This window comes from Hydra vulgaris, chromosome 11 (genome assembly GCF_038396675.1).
Source record: "Hydra vulgaris chromosome 11, alternate assembly HydraT2T_AEP".
NCBI classification, from domain to species: Eukaryota; Metazoa; Cnidaria; class Hydrozoa; order Anthoathecata; family Hydridae; genus Hydra; species Hydra vulgaris.
In genome coordinates, this window is record NC_088930.1 from 7988959 (window position 1) to 8006034 (window position 17076).

A 17076-nucleotide genomic window follows, 5' to 3' on the forward strand; every position below is an offset into this window, starting at 1 on the left:
AACAATTATATAACACATATTACCACATACATATATTTATCAAAAACTTTTTAATTTTGAACATAATATAAACACATATGCAAACTATAAACATATATAACTTGAATTGTGTGAACAAAAAATTTAAAAATAACATGAAAATATCTAAAAAGGTTCATATATATTTATATATAAAGACATATATCTCGTAATAAAATAATAAAATTTAAATAAATATATTGTGTTTTATAGTTAGTATATATGTTTATATTATGTTGTTTCTATGTCATGGAAACAACATAATATAAACATAAATACTAACTATAAAACACAATATATTTATTTAAATTTGTAACACATATATAAACACTTCTTATAATATTTATATACACAATAGATACATTTTATACTATTTTAAAAATTCATTTATAAAACAATTATATAACACATATTACCACATACATATATTTATCAAAAACTTTTTAATTTTGAACATAATATTAACACATATGCAAACTATAAACATATATAACTTGAATTGTGTGAACAAAAAATTTAAAAATAACATGAAAATATCTAAAAAGGTTCATATATATTTATATATAAAGACATATATCTCGTAATAAAATATCAAATTATAATCATATCTAACTTAAATCAAATACTTATTGAATAAAGAACAAAAAACAGATAAAAGAACTGCAATCCTAATAACAAAATTTAACGTTTAGCAACAATTAAAGTGTCAGTGTTGGCTCAAAATTTTAACTTATTTTTTTAAATTTTCTAAAACAGAACAAAAAAGGTAATAGCATAACAGAAATGTCAATAAAATAGCATGCGCTTTATAAGCAAAGATTTTCGTTTTTCCCCTTATTTGTTAATATTTGATCAAAATCGGATTCGATATCATATCCGATTTTGATCAAATATTATAAATACGTATTTTTGATAAATAAGTGGTATTGAACTCGAGTTCGAAACTTAAAACTAAATGCGCATTTTTCTGGTATCAATGGCGGTATGTTATACGTGATCAATACTCAGAGTATTTACAATACTAGATATGCCGACTGGGACTGTCATGACCAGTTGATTTATTAGATTTAAGCACTTTAAAAGAACGTTCAAATTTCTCAAAGGATACCTCAAAAGAATTTAAAAACGAAGTAATTAGAAAAGCGTATTTATTTATTTTATTTGTAGGTGTAGGAATTTTTCGGGCCAGATTAGGACCAACTGATACAAAAAAAATATTTAAGTCGTCAGCTATTACACTTTGATCATAGGATGTTTCTTCATTAATTTTAATAGCTTTAGGCAATGCACTCGTTTTTAATTTTTGTATGTCAGTGAATTCTCTAAGAATTTCCTATGTGCGTCTTGAATTAAGATTGTTTTTCTCAAGCAAATTGAAATAGTATCTTCTTTTTGTATTTTTTTTTTGTCTTTTAAACTCTTTGGCGTGAGTTTTATAGAGAACTTTTACTTAGTTCAGTTTTTGTCTTTAAATATTTTATGTACAGTTTTTGTTTAATTTTAGAGGATTTTATTAATTCTTTTGTGATCCATGGTGACATTACACTTTTAGTTTTCTATTTACTGTATGTTTTGGAAAATTAGCATCATATATTTCATAAAACGTTTTGAAAAATGCATTATAAACTACATTAGCGTCAGCACAGGTATTTATTTGTTTCCAATGAAGAAAAAATACTTGTTCTTTAAATGTTTTTAAATTAGTAGCAGAAAAGGATCGTTTTTTAAGCGTTTGTATTTTGTTGCAACACTTTAACTGTGTTGATACTAATAGAGATAAATATAAGGAAGTGGTCCGAGATGTCAATTTTAATAATACCTTTTTTAAGTGACTTGTTGAAAACATCAGTTGATATAATATTGCCAATTAGAGTTGTTTTGTTCATCTTTTGTTTTATTCATCTTTCTTACCTATAATAATAGGGGGGGGGGGGGGAAACTTTTTTTAGATTTTTTAAGTAGTTTAACCACTTTTTCTAAATTAATTTTTTATGCTGATTTCGAATTTCACAATGTTTTTACTTCATTATCAATATTAGTAGCATATTCTTCTTAGACATAAGACGTCGCTTTTTTTTATTTTTATCAAAAACCATGATTTTAAATAGAGTTGATTTCCATTACCACGTAAAACTGTTAAAAGTGACGGTTTTTTTCGATTGCAATAAGTTCCACACTGACGCTCAAGTTCAATAAAATTTGTAACTGTTTTATCGACTCCAACGAGTTGATTAAAAACGTAATACTCATGAGGCAATCGATCATTGTTTCTTTCTCCAAACCTCTAATGCTTTCCTCTTGGGTGTTGAAGAACTAAACTTTGCCGAACTATCACTGTTGATATTTTAGGGGATAGTGCCCTTCTAGCTAACCCGAAAAAGCTACCTATATTGGGTGATAGTGGAAAAATGTAGGTGTCCAGAAATGGGAGTTTTAAAATCCATTTATTACGTCCGAGAAAAAAAAATCAATTTTAAGTTGAAAATTTCCCAATTTTTTTACTGTTTCGATTATTTACTAAACAAGCCATAAAATTGAAATGGGTCATTGAAACTTCATGAAATTTTATGGTGTTGTACCTATATAGTATGGCTATCAATGTATAAATTCTCATGCATATATCTTGCTTGGTTATAAAGTTATAGGCCAAAACGTTTTGCAAAATCATACATTTTGACAGTTTTTAGTTTTGGTAAAAATGTTTTGTCTGATTGCCCTGAATTTTTGTATGTATACTCTATAGGCAATAGACAACAACTTTTGTTATGAGAGTTTTGGAATTAGACCATTTACTAAAAAACTGTGGCCACAAAATCATTTCGAGCCCCAAAATTTCCTTATAAAATTGGCAAATCAATTTTCAATGAAAATGACCAACTGAGGTGTCCATTTTGCATTTTTTGCTACCCTGAGCACCAATCAATATAAAAAATTATAGAGCCTATTGGAAAATATAAAAAAATTGCTATTTTTAGGTCAGTTTTTAGATTTTCATAAAACAGGCCTTTTTCGTGTACATTTTCTATACATAAGTATAGGTTCAAAATGGAAAAGCAAATAAGTAACCATGACTTTTTATGCAAGAAAAGCTAAAAAATAAAATTAGATTGTAAAATATAATGGAATGCATGTAAAATAACACAAATTGGGGGGTTTTTCCCAATAAGTTAATTTTAAGGCTTCCTCTTCATGCACCTTGGGGCTTTCGTTAAGGTTCAAAGTTAAAAAAAATTTTTAGAAGCAATAAAACTTGAATTTTAATCAGGTAAGTCACCTGAAGTAGTTGAATTAAAGAGTTGAAGAAAACTCAAACATTAGATGTGAAAACTTTTAACTCAAAAATTTTATTTTCTTTTTAAAATTGATAACTTAATAATTTACTTTAATAATTTTACAATTTTAAATTATTTACAAAAATACTTTTCAAAAATACTTTCTAAAAAAGCGATTTCAATCACACACAGGAAAGCGAAATGATGTCTAATAATGGTTTCCCACTTCTCCTGAAACCCATTTCTCCCCACTCTCCCCATTTGAAGAAGTATATTGAAACGTATTTAAAAAAAAATTGAAAAGCCTATTTATATATATATATATATATATATATATATATATATATATATATTTATCAACTTTAAAAGGTATTCTACACAATACAGTGCTCAATGTTCTTAAAAGAACAGAGCTATTATATATTAGTAGAAAATCACTTAACTAAATTTTTTTCCATTTGACACCGTGTTTCATCAACAAAGATTCATCAGAAAATCAGATTTTCTGATGAATCTTTGTTGATGAAACACGGTGTCAAATGGAAAAAAATTTAGTTAAGTGATTTTCTACTAATATATATATATATATATATATATATATATATATATATATATATATATATATATATATATATATATATATATATATAAGCAAAACAATTCCAAGATATTTTAAATCAACATCATCCTTCAATACAATACGCTAGTTGAAAACGAGACAAAAACGCTTAAATTTCTTGATATAACCATTATAAATAACACAATAGTATATAAAAAATATGAGTACAAAGTATATTGAAAAAAAAAGAATCACTTAAATTAAATCATTTAATCATTTAAATTAAACCGCATTCAAACCACCATTCGAATGTTTTAAAGAATATTTAAAGGATTTCTCCACAGAGCCTACTTCATCTATAGTAAACATCATTTGTAAAACGAAATTAATTTTTTTAAATGACATGTTTATTTAAAAATGTACGATGAAAAGCAATTGAGGAATATTAAACACAAATTTCATCAAAAAAAGACAGAATAAAAATCAATTCCATCAGAATGCAACAACTTTCCTGTAGTGTCTTAACCATGGGTACCAGGCCTTTCACAAAAACTTTGAAAAATTTTCCAAAAAACAGTATTTAAATCAAACCTAAATTTAAGGTCTTTATTAACATCAAAAAACAAATCAAAACTACCTAGTAATGGCCAGCCTGGAACCAATATAAGAAAATGAAACTGATTCAAAGTTTACATAGGTAAAACAAAAATGCAGATAAATACACATATGCACCAACATCAGAGATGCATAAACGAAAAGAAACCTAATCAATCTGCATTAGCACTTCATATAACCTTTTGCAAAGAAAATATTATTTGGGAAAAAACAGCAGCATTAAAGGTAGAAAATATAAAGCTTGAAAGAAAAATTAGAGAGGCACTAGAAATACAAAACATTATGTATTCTGCGCAAAATGGCGGGATTATTCTTGATGAATATATTCATTAAAATTAAGTTTAAAATTAAATTAGATTTAAAAAATGGCATCTAAAATATAGTTTTAACATTTATATGTTAAAACTATATTTTGGATGTCATTTAATTTTAAAAACAAAAGAAGCCAATCAACCGCTAACGTCAATAGTAACAATTTTATATAAACTATAACGGTTAAAAAATAGTTGTAATACTCTACAATCTGATGATGCTGGTGATAATTATGGATATCCAGTGAAAATTTCTCATATAATAAAATTATTAATATTGAGAGAAGCTGTATTTTTTGATTTTTAAAAATAATATATAGTATATTCTCATACAAGATGTCATCTTTCAAAATATATATATATTCAGACCCTCTATTACTACATCAGTTATTGTTTTTAAAACATAAATTTTCTAATAAAATAGTAATAAAATTTCTTTGACTAAAATTTCTGTTTCAGAAAAATCACAAAAGTAATAGAAACAGGAATTAAAAAAAACAGTTACTTAGCAATTGTGAAACCAGTACTTTACTTTTGATCTTTTCAAAAATTGTTGCTTATATGGGTTCGAAATATTTTTTCACATTCGCCAAAAATGTTTATCACTAGTTTATTCATTTTCCCCAATCCACCTCTTTCTCTAATATCTACAAGTTTTTGTTCCTTTTGAGTTTTTGAAGAAAATAAAATGTGAAGCCATTGTTCAGATATTACACCATAATTATTATTATTATTACTACTTAACTTCCAGTACGGATTTTGGAATACATAACCTGCAATATATTCTAAGGACCTTATGTCTTTTCCACAGATTAATTATTATTATAATGTATTTCACCATAAAGAAAAGTTTACAAAATTATTTATCATAAAATGTAAATATACAGCTAGGACAACACGAAGACAAATTTATATTTATTTTATTTTATTTATAATAAATAAAAAAATATAAGAATAAATTTTTATAAATACAAGAAAGGAATTTTTTAGAAACTCTTTTATACAAAACACAAAATTATAGTATAAAAATTGAATATAATATACAAGAAAAATATAGGTACTCCCTTATTTACACATTTTTAAAAACATTTTATAAAACATATAACATTTATGAAATATTTTATAAAACATATAAAGCATATTAGGGTAACCTGGGGCAAAGTGAGACACTTTTCAGGGAGAATGTTGATAACTTGAAAAGAATCACGTTTTACAAGAAGAAATTTTGCAGGCCACTAGCACAATATGGGTCTTATGATCTCCTAAATATTTGTGGTGATAGGTTATTGCATTGGTACATAATTAAGTTCAAAATGACAAAAACTACCCTGTCTCACTTTTCCGGAAACCAAAAAAAAAACTTTGCCCCAGCAAAGTGAGACAGATTTCATTTGAAGAAAAAACTAATGAAAAATTATAATTTTCAACAAAATTACAGCGGAGTTTTAATAAACTCGATTTGATTAAATATAAGAATGCAAATAAAAACAAAAAGGTATCATTTTATAATATAATTTTGCCTTTTAAATCAAAACACATGATAAGAGTTATCAATAAAAAAATGCATTTTCAAAGCTTCATGTTAGTCAAAAGATTTAAATAAAATCTATTCACATAAAAAGCAAACATTGTTTAATGTGCAGTCTTCGTGTACCCAAACAGTACATACACAACAAGCTATCCAGTCAATTTGGGTACCATTGCAGCATTTACCTTGACAAACTGGACAAAACCATTCCTCTTCATTGTTTACATCTTTTTCAATCAAGCATTTCTTTAATTTTCTTTTCTTTTTGTTCTTGTTTATATATTTTTTTTGTTTAATTTATTGTCATTGTTCTTTTCCAGTAAATTTTTTTTCTTATTGTTCTTTTTTTTTTCCTATTGTTTTTTTCTCATTGTTCTATTTAAGTAAAATTTTTTTCCTATATGAAGAACTAGTTATAATTTGAGCTTTTTCAGCTAATTTTCTTTTTGGAGGATAAAGTTTTGGAATTTGAAGTATGTCTTTAAAAGAACTTGATGAAGTAGCAGTGGTCTCTAAAAAGCCTTCAGTTGGCTTTAATTTATCATGACTCATTAATTCAAATGTAGTCAACTCTGGCTGCTGTTAAATTTCACTTTCTTTATTGTTATCACGTTCAAATTTGAATTTCATGAGGTGTGGATAACCTGATATTATTATCACTCAAAGATGTCCTTGGATATTCATTTTCTAATAAATGCCGATTAAATGGGACATTTCCAGTTGCTCTAAAACTTGAAGTAGCATTATTCATATTAGCAGCTCTTAAATATGCTTCATTAAAAATTTCTCCAAGAATTTCTATTAGTATTCGTCTTCCTGGATTATCTTGAAAAATCCACGGTCCAATGGCTGAAGTTTATGATTTGTGTGTAGTGGTAGCGATAGCAAAAACAACCCATTGTTACGAGCATAGTCTATAAGTTTTAAACTTTTGGTATGAGAACGATGACCATAAAATATAAATAAAACTTTGTTGATCAAGGTGCATCGTACATGTTTAACAAAATGTTTTATATATTCAAGAAAGAAATCAGTATTAACCCATCCATTTTCTGAGCACCCTTGAATAGTTCCAACTGGAGCATTATCTGTGAGTAATAATTTCTTTTTTTCGCACTTAAATATCATCATGGGTGGTATATAATGACCAATAGAATTACATGCACATAAAATTGTTGTTGTGACTCCTTTTTCCTCATTTGTCACTGATAAAACACACCGTTTTCCTGTAGATGAGATAACTTTTAATGGCTTATGGACGCATGACATCCCAGACTAATTACAATTAAAAATTTGATGTGGCTTAAAGTGATATTTATCTAACAAATTCTCTAAATTACTAAAATAGATTTTAATTTTGTCTTCGTTCAAACCAAATACTCTGTTTATAGAAATTGCTTCTGGTTTTCTTAGTGATAAATCAGGATGTCGTTATAAAAACCTCGCACAAAGTCTTCTACTGCTAATTTATCTTTGTTAAAAGGATTTGGAATTAATTTTTTTTTGCAGAACTCAAATACTATCAATCTAATATCCATCATTGAAAAGCCATAAAATGAATTGTCCATATCTTTAATATACTTATTTTCTTGTTCTTGGTTATCAGGAAGCATTTTTCTAAATCTTCCAAGTAAATTAGTTTGTAAACTAATTTACTTGGAAACACGCCGATATAGTGAATCTTTTGGCACACTAAAATTTTAACAAGCTTTTCTTAAAGACATATGCTTTAACTTTACTGCTGTAATAGCATTTTTCATGTTGTCTTTGTTAGGTACGTGGACTGATTTTTTTAAATTATTCAAATACTAGAATGTTATATATCATTAGAAAGCCCTCAAATACAGTATTTCAAAGATGAAAAAATTACAAAAATCAGACAATTCTATAAAAAGTTATGACGTTTTTAGAAGCAAATTTTGGAATGAAATATATGGATTTCTTGATAAAACAGTGGTCAAAAAAATTTTTTTTTTTTTCTACATAAATTGTAACAACTTTGTCAATTCTTATTCAAAAATCTATAACTTGGAATCAAAAGATAGGTGTAAAAATGGGCTTTAATTTTAAACTTTTCTAGGTAAATGGCGCATCACGGGTTCCAGAGAGGGTGCTAATCCAACACCGACACCTCACAAAAAAACACTTTTTCTTCTTAAAAGAGTGTTTTTTTTATGAAATTGATAATATTTAGGAATAACATATTAGTATTATTTTATTCACCATCACAAGCGAGTATTAAAGGCTTATCTTAAAGTTAGGTGTTAGGTTGTGAGTAAGGTTGTGAGTAAGGTTGTGAGTAAGGTTGTGAGTAAGGTTGTGAGTAAGGTTGTGAGTAAGGTCTAACACACCCTATCAATATTATATATATTCTTTTAAAAAAATATTCTTTTAAATATTATAATATTTACTAAAATGAGTAAATTATAAAAAACAAATATAACATTTTAATACTTTGAAAAATAGTAACTAGTGGTGTATAAAATTGCTTTTTTTGAAGGGGGCGTATGCCGTCCCCTCCCCCCTGCTGCCCTAAACCTGAAAAAATCTAGTCATCTATGGTCCACTGAGAAGTTTACTAAACAGCGCAAGCACTCCCATTTGTTTTATAGCAGTTGCGTTACAAAATGCTTCTCGCAGAATCGGTTGTAAATTAAAACATTTTACTGTTCCAATGGTCAGATAATGTAGAAAATCAGCATAGTGTTTTATAAAAATGAAACAAGTATGAAAAAGTATGTGCAAACGGTTTCCACGATATTGTGGAATAATACCTCGAGGTAGTTTTTTTTTGTCTAAAAAATTTACAAAACTTTGTGGATCACCTTTGTCACCCTTAAACCTCATTTTGTTCATTGCTAACACAATTTTGACTGCTATACAATCATATCCAAACAATTTGCAACGTTCAAGTTTTAGAGATTTCAAAACTTCGCGACATGTAATTGCAATTGTGTCTAGAAGGTGCAAATGGCAGTTAAGCTCATTTAAATTCTTCCCCCATGTATTACAAATTTTGGTAATAGTAAGATGGTTAACTAAGACTCTGTCAGACATTGTGTTGGAAATATTTGATATAATTGAACTACTAAATTCATTAAAGGGAAGCGAGTGAAAATCTGAAAAAATAAAAGCTAAATGATCAACTGCTCCACATATATGGCTTTCATAATCAACAGCTGTTCCACCGGGTAACTGGTCTAGAGCAATGACCTGACAGTTATTTTCAGATGTGAGATAAACAGAGTTGATATAAACACCCTCTTGTGTTGTTGCATCAAATCCAAGAGTAAGATGAGAATTACTCATAGCCCATTCTGCTGCTTGCAGTTCTGCTATACTGCCAAGCTCACGAGCCATTTGTTCAATAGTTGAACGATGAGAAATATTAGTAAAGTTAATTCCCAAATATTCCCCAACTTTTGCAATTAGAAATGGAATATTACCTGTTGGAATATTTGCTAATAACATGCCATAAATTATCATTCTCATTTGTAACTTTTATCATCTTCTGACATAATAACATTTTGAATTTGGCCCTCTTTTATTTGGAACATATCGTTTTCTAATTGAGCGATAAACTTTTTGCTCGCCTTACTATCAGTATTATGTTTAGTTTTATCTGCATTAAGTTTTGTTTTTCTTTTACTTTTGATGCCTTTGATTTTGCTTTAAGATTGCGAATTAACCTACAGTAATGATATGTTTTAATTTGTTTTTTTAGTTCTCTAACTTCCATCCTCAAAGCTTTAATAATATCTTCTTTTCTTTTGATGCTTTGCATGAATACTTTTAACTTATACGACATACTATTATATTATGATTTAATTTTTGTTATTTTTTTCCTGTGTTCTCTGGTCGAGCTCGCTAACTGAGAAGATAAATATGATAACCTTTTAAGGAGTTTTCTTTTCTTAGAGGTTACTTCTTCTCTAGATGTATGCTTTCTTGTTTCATTTTCTAAGGATGTTACAGGCAAGAAGGGTTCACTGTTGACTAGAGGTAAAACTGCAATATCTTCATGAAGTGACAGAACAGAAGATCCTGAAACAGTTGTCGATGAAGTACTCTGATTAGGATGTATTTTCTGGCTCATTAGCACGCTCGGTGAATGGTATGTAATAGTCTGATTACAGAAAGCATCAAACTTTGAACAATCCCTTGCATAATTGCTAGTAAATTTTTGGCAACGTTAAGAACGTTATAAAGTTGACGTTTACTAATATTTAAGCTAAATAACTCATTCACTTTTTTAAGAGTTTTACCAACTGGCTCACCGTTATTAGTAAATGGCAAGATTACATGTTCATTTTTAAAGTGTTTAAATATTTGATTGCGCAAATTGAAGTTTCCATCTAAATAGTGTTTCACTGCATCCACAAACACACATCCACTACTTTTTGGACCCATAATTCCTTCAAATATATTTTAATTTTAATTAAATTTATTGATAAGTAATGCACAAATATATTATAAATTGTTAACAATTAATAATACAACATGAAAATAAAATTTTTTAAAAGAATATACTTACAAAATATCATACATACTTAATACAAACAAGTACTTGTTCAACTATGGTCCAACTAATATTTAAATTTGAATAATGCAAACCAATATTTTAGGAACTTTAAATATAAGCCCAACTCTTTTAAGATAAATTAATTTTTACAAAAGTCAAATAAACATTTTAAATCAAATAAAATAAGAAAACTAAAAAAGTACGCAAAAGACTCTGCACATTTAATAACACTTAACATATAAAATGATACTCACAAGTTAAAACTTGCATTTAATATAGGCTATAAAATTCTTATGACACTTTCTTTGCATTTGAAAGTGGTAATTATCTATGGGTACCACTTTTAAATTTATTTTATCACAAACAACATTGAAAACATGCAAAATATTTATTGCAACTACTACACTTGTTAATTATTAAAATTCTTTTTTATAATTATTTTGGCAAAAAAATTAGGTGAAAATAAAAAAATACCAAGAATAATTTAATGTAAAAAGTGGGACAATAAGGAAAACAAATTAATTAATATTGCATATTATTGAAGAAAAATAAAGGAATGGTGGCACCATGTTAACTTTTTAATTGTTTATATTGAAGTTAACATAATGGCTGCCACCATTCCGCCTATGTCGACCTCATCTGCCACAACCGCTTGCAGTACCTCTGCTGCTATCCCCAGCACTCCTGTTTGGGGGATAATAGGGCCATCTAAAAAGAGGATTATCTTTGCCCCCAAACCGGATCCAACGCAAATATAACCTGTTGCTGGTGGATCCAGGATGCTGGGTCCTGTAAATCCTGTAGGCTTCATATGTAAGCTCTAAAAGCAAATAAATAATAATTATATTAGTAACAAATGGCATTATGTAACACTTAATACAAATTTTTTACTTGTTAAAGTTTATCTAAATATATAAAATTATTGACTAATAAATCACTGATAGGTAAACAAATTTTTAATAAGAGTAAAAATTTAAATACTGCTAGTGATTTTCCTTTTATGAGAATTCAAATGAAAACACACTATAAATGTATTAAACAATATTAATAGGAATAATAAAAGTTTGATAACCATTCAGATACATTTTTAATACATAAATTTACCAGCAGAAGGTTGAGCAGGTGGAACTAAAGGTAGAAAAAGTTGTCATTTAAAGATATTGCAATTGCTGAGAAATGCGCAAAAATATTAAAAAGTAATAGTTTTTAGACATACCAGTTGTTACAGATTAAAACATACCAGTTGTTGCAGTTGTTTTCTTATTACAACTTTTTAAGGTTAAAAAGTTGTAATAAGAAAAATTACAATTGATGAAAAATGCATACACAATTAGAAGGTAAAGTTTTTAAAAATTACCAATCGTAGAAGATGCACACGGACTTAAGGTTAAAAAGTTGTAATAAAAAATTAATATAGCAAATGATGAATAATGGATACGCATATTAACAAGTAATCTTATTTAGACATACCACTTGATGCAGAGGACGATGAAACTAAGATAAAAAAGTTTTAAAAAAGAAAAAAATAGCAATTGATAAAAAAAAAGCATACACAAGAAAGTAAAAATTTTAAAACTTACCAATCGTACCAGATGAAGATGGGCTTAAGGTTAAAAAGTTGTAATAAAAAATTAATATAGAAAATGATGAAAAATGGATACACATATTAAAAAGTATTATTATTCAGACATACCACTTGAGGCAGACGACAATAAAACTAAGGTAAAAAAAGTTGTAATAAAAAATAAATATTGCAATTAATAAAAAATGCATACACATATTAGAAGGTAAAGTATTTAAAATATACCAATTGTAGCAGATGAGGATGTTCCTGAGATTAAAAATAGAAAATAAATATTGAATATAAAAATTGAATATAAATATTGAGTGTAAAAAATAGAAAATGAATATTGCGATTGTTGAGAAATGCATACACATATTAAAAGTAATAGTTTTTAAATTTACCACTTGTTGCAGTTAAAGTTGGAACTAAGGTTGAAAGATTATTATAAAAAATAAATGTTGCATTTGATAAGGAATGCATAACAGGTTTTTTGAACTTACGAACTGCACCAGATGAAGATGGTTTTAATGTTAAAAAAGGAGTAAGACACCGCAAAAAAAAAAAATTTTAGCATTAAATATATTCACAGAATAAAAATTTATGGTTTTCAAAATTACTAACTATAGCAAGTGATTAAAGGAGAGTTAAACAAAAATGAGTTAAACTTACACACACATGTTCAAACTTTTGTTACTATGATTCATAACAAAAGTTATAATATATACAAACTTCCCAATGGTAGACCTTGTCGATTTAACTAAAGGTAACAAAAAATTGTACAATAAAAAATAACGTCTTGTAATTGTCAAAAGTAAGTACAAAAAATAACAACTAAAAAATTAAAATATAAAGATTATATGTATATAAACAAGAAGCTAACATTAAGAATGGGTGTACACTTATGTAAACAATAAACATATATAAATTAGGGTAGGGTGGGGCAAGATGACCCGTGGGGCAAGAAGTCTTTTTGCTTATGTGAGAGTATCATAGGACGGTAATGTTTTATCCATCTATAATACTATTCATAAAGTTAAAACAAAATTGTGGAATAAAAAATGTTTTTAATATTGCTGGTAGGTGAGGTTTAAATTGGTTTATTACTTTTTGGAGTATTTTGTTAGTAAGTTGCTTCTAATTTTGAATGTTTATTGGATTGGCAATACTTATGCGATTAAGGTAAGAAATGTGTTGTTTTATAGAGAATTTATCCCACAATAGTATATAGTCAAGAAATTTTATAACTTAGCAATAAAATTAATTTTATTTGTATTAAACTTGCACTCACTACATATGAGGCAAGATGTCCTCGGTTACGTGGGGTAAGATGTCCTCAAAGGGCTTCTTGCGTCGTGGTTTTACGGAATTTCTACCATTTTTAAAGTGTGTTTAGAACATAAAAACGTTTACTAATTTAGTTATTGACAATGTTTATATGTTGGTTTATATGTTGATAACTATTATACATATTTATAAATAGCTTTTTAAAATAATTTTATATATTAGGTAAATGTTATAATGTATATGCTAAGTAAAATGAAGCTGTATCACATGCTATTGCTGCAATTCAATACATATTTGTAAAACTTTTACAAATATGCATTGCATTCAGCTGAATGAAGTTGTATTAATACAACTTCATATATTATTACATGCGCATAATACAATTTCTACTAAAAGGAGCTGCGTTTAGCATGCAACATCATTAATAATTGCAACATCGTGTTATTGTTAATAATCTTGAGTAATTTTGTATGTACATGTAACTTTAGTAAGTTCTTATTTAACTCAAAGAGAGTTAATTTATAGATGTTATGTAATGTATAAAATAATAATGTATTGAATAATTATATAATACTGTGTATGTTTTGGTATGTTTATATAATTAAAATTTTAAGGTTTTAATATTTCTTTAGATACATATTTAAATATTACAAATAATGGTGAGAAATTATGTGCGAAAAACACAGAGAGGTGCAACAAATGATAGAATAAAGTCAGCATTAGATGTAATAAAGATGGGCTGCAGTCTAAAGAATGTTGCATCAGAATTTAGTATTAATAAAAAAACATTACAACGTCATCGAGATGGAAAAGTAAAAGTAGCTGGTGGTTTGTCTCTGGGTGGAAAATTTCCTGTTTTTAGTAAAGAATTTGAATTAAAGATTTTTACACAAGTTCAGATTATGGAAACAGCATTATTTGGCTTGACAACAATAGATGTGCGTTGCCTAGCATATGATTTTGCTAAGCAAATGGGAATCGATAATCCTTTTAATAAAGAGTCAAAAATGGCAGGAGTGGATTGGCTGCGAGGATTCATGTCTTGCAATCCACAACTTTCTATTCGAACTCCACAAGCCACCAGTATAAGCAGAGCCATTGGCTTCAATAAACCAAAAGTAAATCAGTTTTTTTCAGTATACAAGTCATTATTTGAGGAACATAAGTTTTTAGCCAAACAACTCTGGAATATGGATGAAACTGGAATCACAAATGTCCATAAGCCAGGAAAAATAATTGCAACAAAAGGCAAACGACAAGTTTCGAAAATAACTAGTGGAGAAAGAGGTGCTACTGTGACAGTTGTGTGTGCAATGAGTGCAAGTGGCACTTATGTCCCACCCTTATTTATATTTCCCCGTAAGCAAATGACTGATAGGCTGGCTGTTGGTGCACCTTCAGGCTCCATTATTAGAGTTAGCTGCAGTGGATGGACTGATTCATCTTTATTCATTAAATGGTTAACACATTTTGTTTCTGTGACTCATGCATCTAAAACTAATGAGCAATTAATTGTACTTGATGGTCATCACAGTCACAACACACTTAAGGCCATTAACTTTTGTCGTGACAATGGGATCCATCTCATAACTCTTCCACCTCATTGTACACACAAGATGCAACCTTTAGATCGTACATTTTTTAAACCATTTAAAGTTGGCTACAATACAGCAGCAAGCAACTGGATGTTATCACATCAGGGGCATAGAATTTCATTTTTTGACATGGCAGGTATTTTTGCAACTGCCTACAACTTTACTGCAAACATTGACAAAGCAATCAATGGTTTTAGATGCTCTGGTTTGTACCCAATAAATGACCTTATTTTTAATGATAAAGCCTTTGAAGCAGCTTTGCTCACTAATGAAGCTGAGCCATTGAAAATCTGTCAGCAATCTAGTGAATTGCCTAATTTGCCTCAAGACAAAAAAGGTGAAAAAGCCTGAAAAGCAGAAAGCAGAAAGACCTAATGGCATAAAGAAACAAATGAAAAAGAAGAAAGATATGGTTTCTGCCTCTGAAATTTTTATCACTGATACAACTCTATGCACCATATGCTCTTGTCCATACAATGTGCCACCATTTGATGATTGGACACAATGTAGTAAATGTACATCTTGGTACCACTTTTCATGTGGTTCAGATGATTCAGACTTATGCTACTACTGTGAATCATAATCATGTATATGTTATTTGAACATTTATGTTAGTGATATAAATTAAAAAAAGTAATTTATCTTCAAGACAATTGCATAGAATAATTGCAGTTTTTACATTTCAGTTATTTTAATAAAATGTAAAGAGTTTTAATAAAGAACTATTAATAGCTTTTATTTTAACTGATAGTTATTTTTAACAACTGTTTAAAAGGTTTGGGGCAAGATGCACTCTTTGGAGCATCTTGCCCCACGGCTGGGTCAAGATGTCTCCTTGCACAATTATTAGTTTTTTTAATTTTAAAGTTTATCACCAGTAATAAAGTAGTTATTTTATCTTACCAATGTCTTCTCTTATAAGTAGACTTTGATATTAAAAAGAAAAATTCTTAGAAAATGTAAAAGTATTTGTTATATACGCTAAAGTTTGTTAAGGGGGGCATCTTGCCCCACCCTACCCTACCTACCCTACCTAATATATGAACATCAATAAATACGAATTCTCTTAATACTAATTTTTTTATTTTATCTAAGAAATTTTCGTTAGATTATTGATACTAGCATTTTCAGCTTTATTTACTAATTATTAATTAAATTAAATTACAAACAAACGGTAACGTCACTTTTTAATGGCTTCTTTAAAGTTCGCTTTAATTTGGCTTCTTTAATATTACGTAGGTATAAAAAATATGGAAATATCCAGAATTGCGTTTTTACATATTGACCATCATCTAAAATCATACCTTCATTTTTAGGTCCGCATTTGTTGAACTGAATTTCGATTGCCTCTCGAACTTTTCTTTTAAATTTTTTGGGTTCTACTTTTAACGTCTTTACTTGATCCCACTTTATACTACATGAACATTTAGTTTTATGATGTCCAATTGCAGATTGTTCTAATTTTTCTTCAAAAACATTTTTTTGGTGTTGTTTTGTTCTTGTTGCTATTTTCATTTTTGTTTCGCCGATGTATTTTTGTTCACACTCGCATTCTATTAGGTATACTCTGGGATAGCTATTTGATGGTAGTTTTGTTTTTTTGCGTGAAGTTAGCAAAGATTTAAGATTTGCACTAGATTTAAAGACTGCCCTGTAACCTGCTTTCCTAAAGATTTTTCGAAGTTTTGGTGATAATATTGAGATCCACGGTAGTGATATAGTTGGCATGGTTGCTTCGTTGTTAGATAAAAAAATAAAATATATATGCCACTACAATTCGTTTTGCTATAAAAGATTTCTTATTATTC

The 17076-nt window shown here is 28.0% G+C and overlaps 1 protein-coding gene across 1 annotated transcript; it reads left to right on the forward strand.

Annotated features, from left to right (window-relative positions):
• Positions 1-14329: 14329 nt before the first annotated feature.
• Positions 14330-15619, forward strand: LOC136086826 (uncharacterized). Its single transcript, XM_065809318.1, has one exon. The coding sequence runs from the start codon at positions 14330-14332 to the stop codon at positions 15617-15619; it is 1290 nt and encodes a 429-aa protein (XP_065665390.1).
• The last annotated feature ends 1457 nt before the right edge of the window (positions 15620-17076 follow it).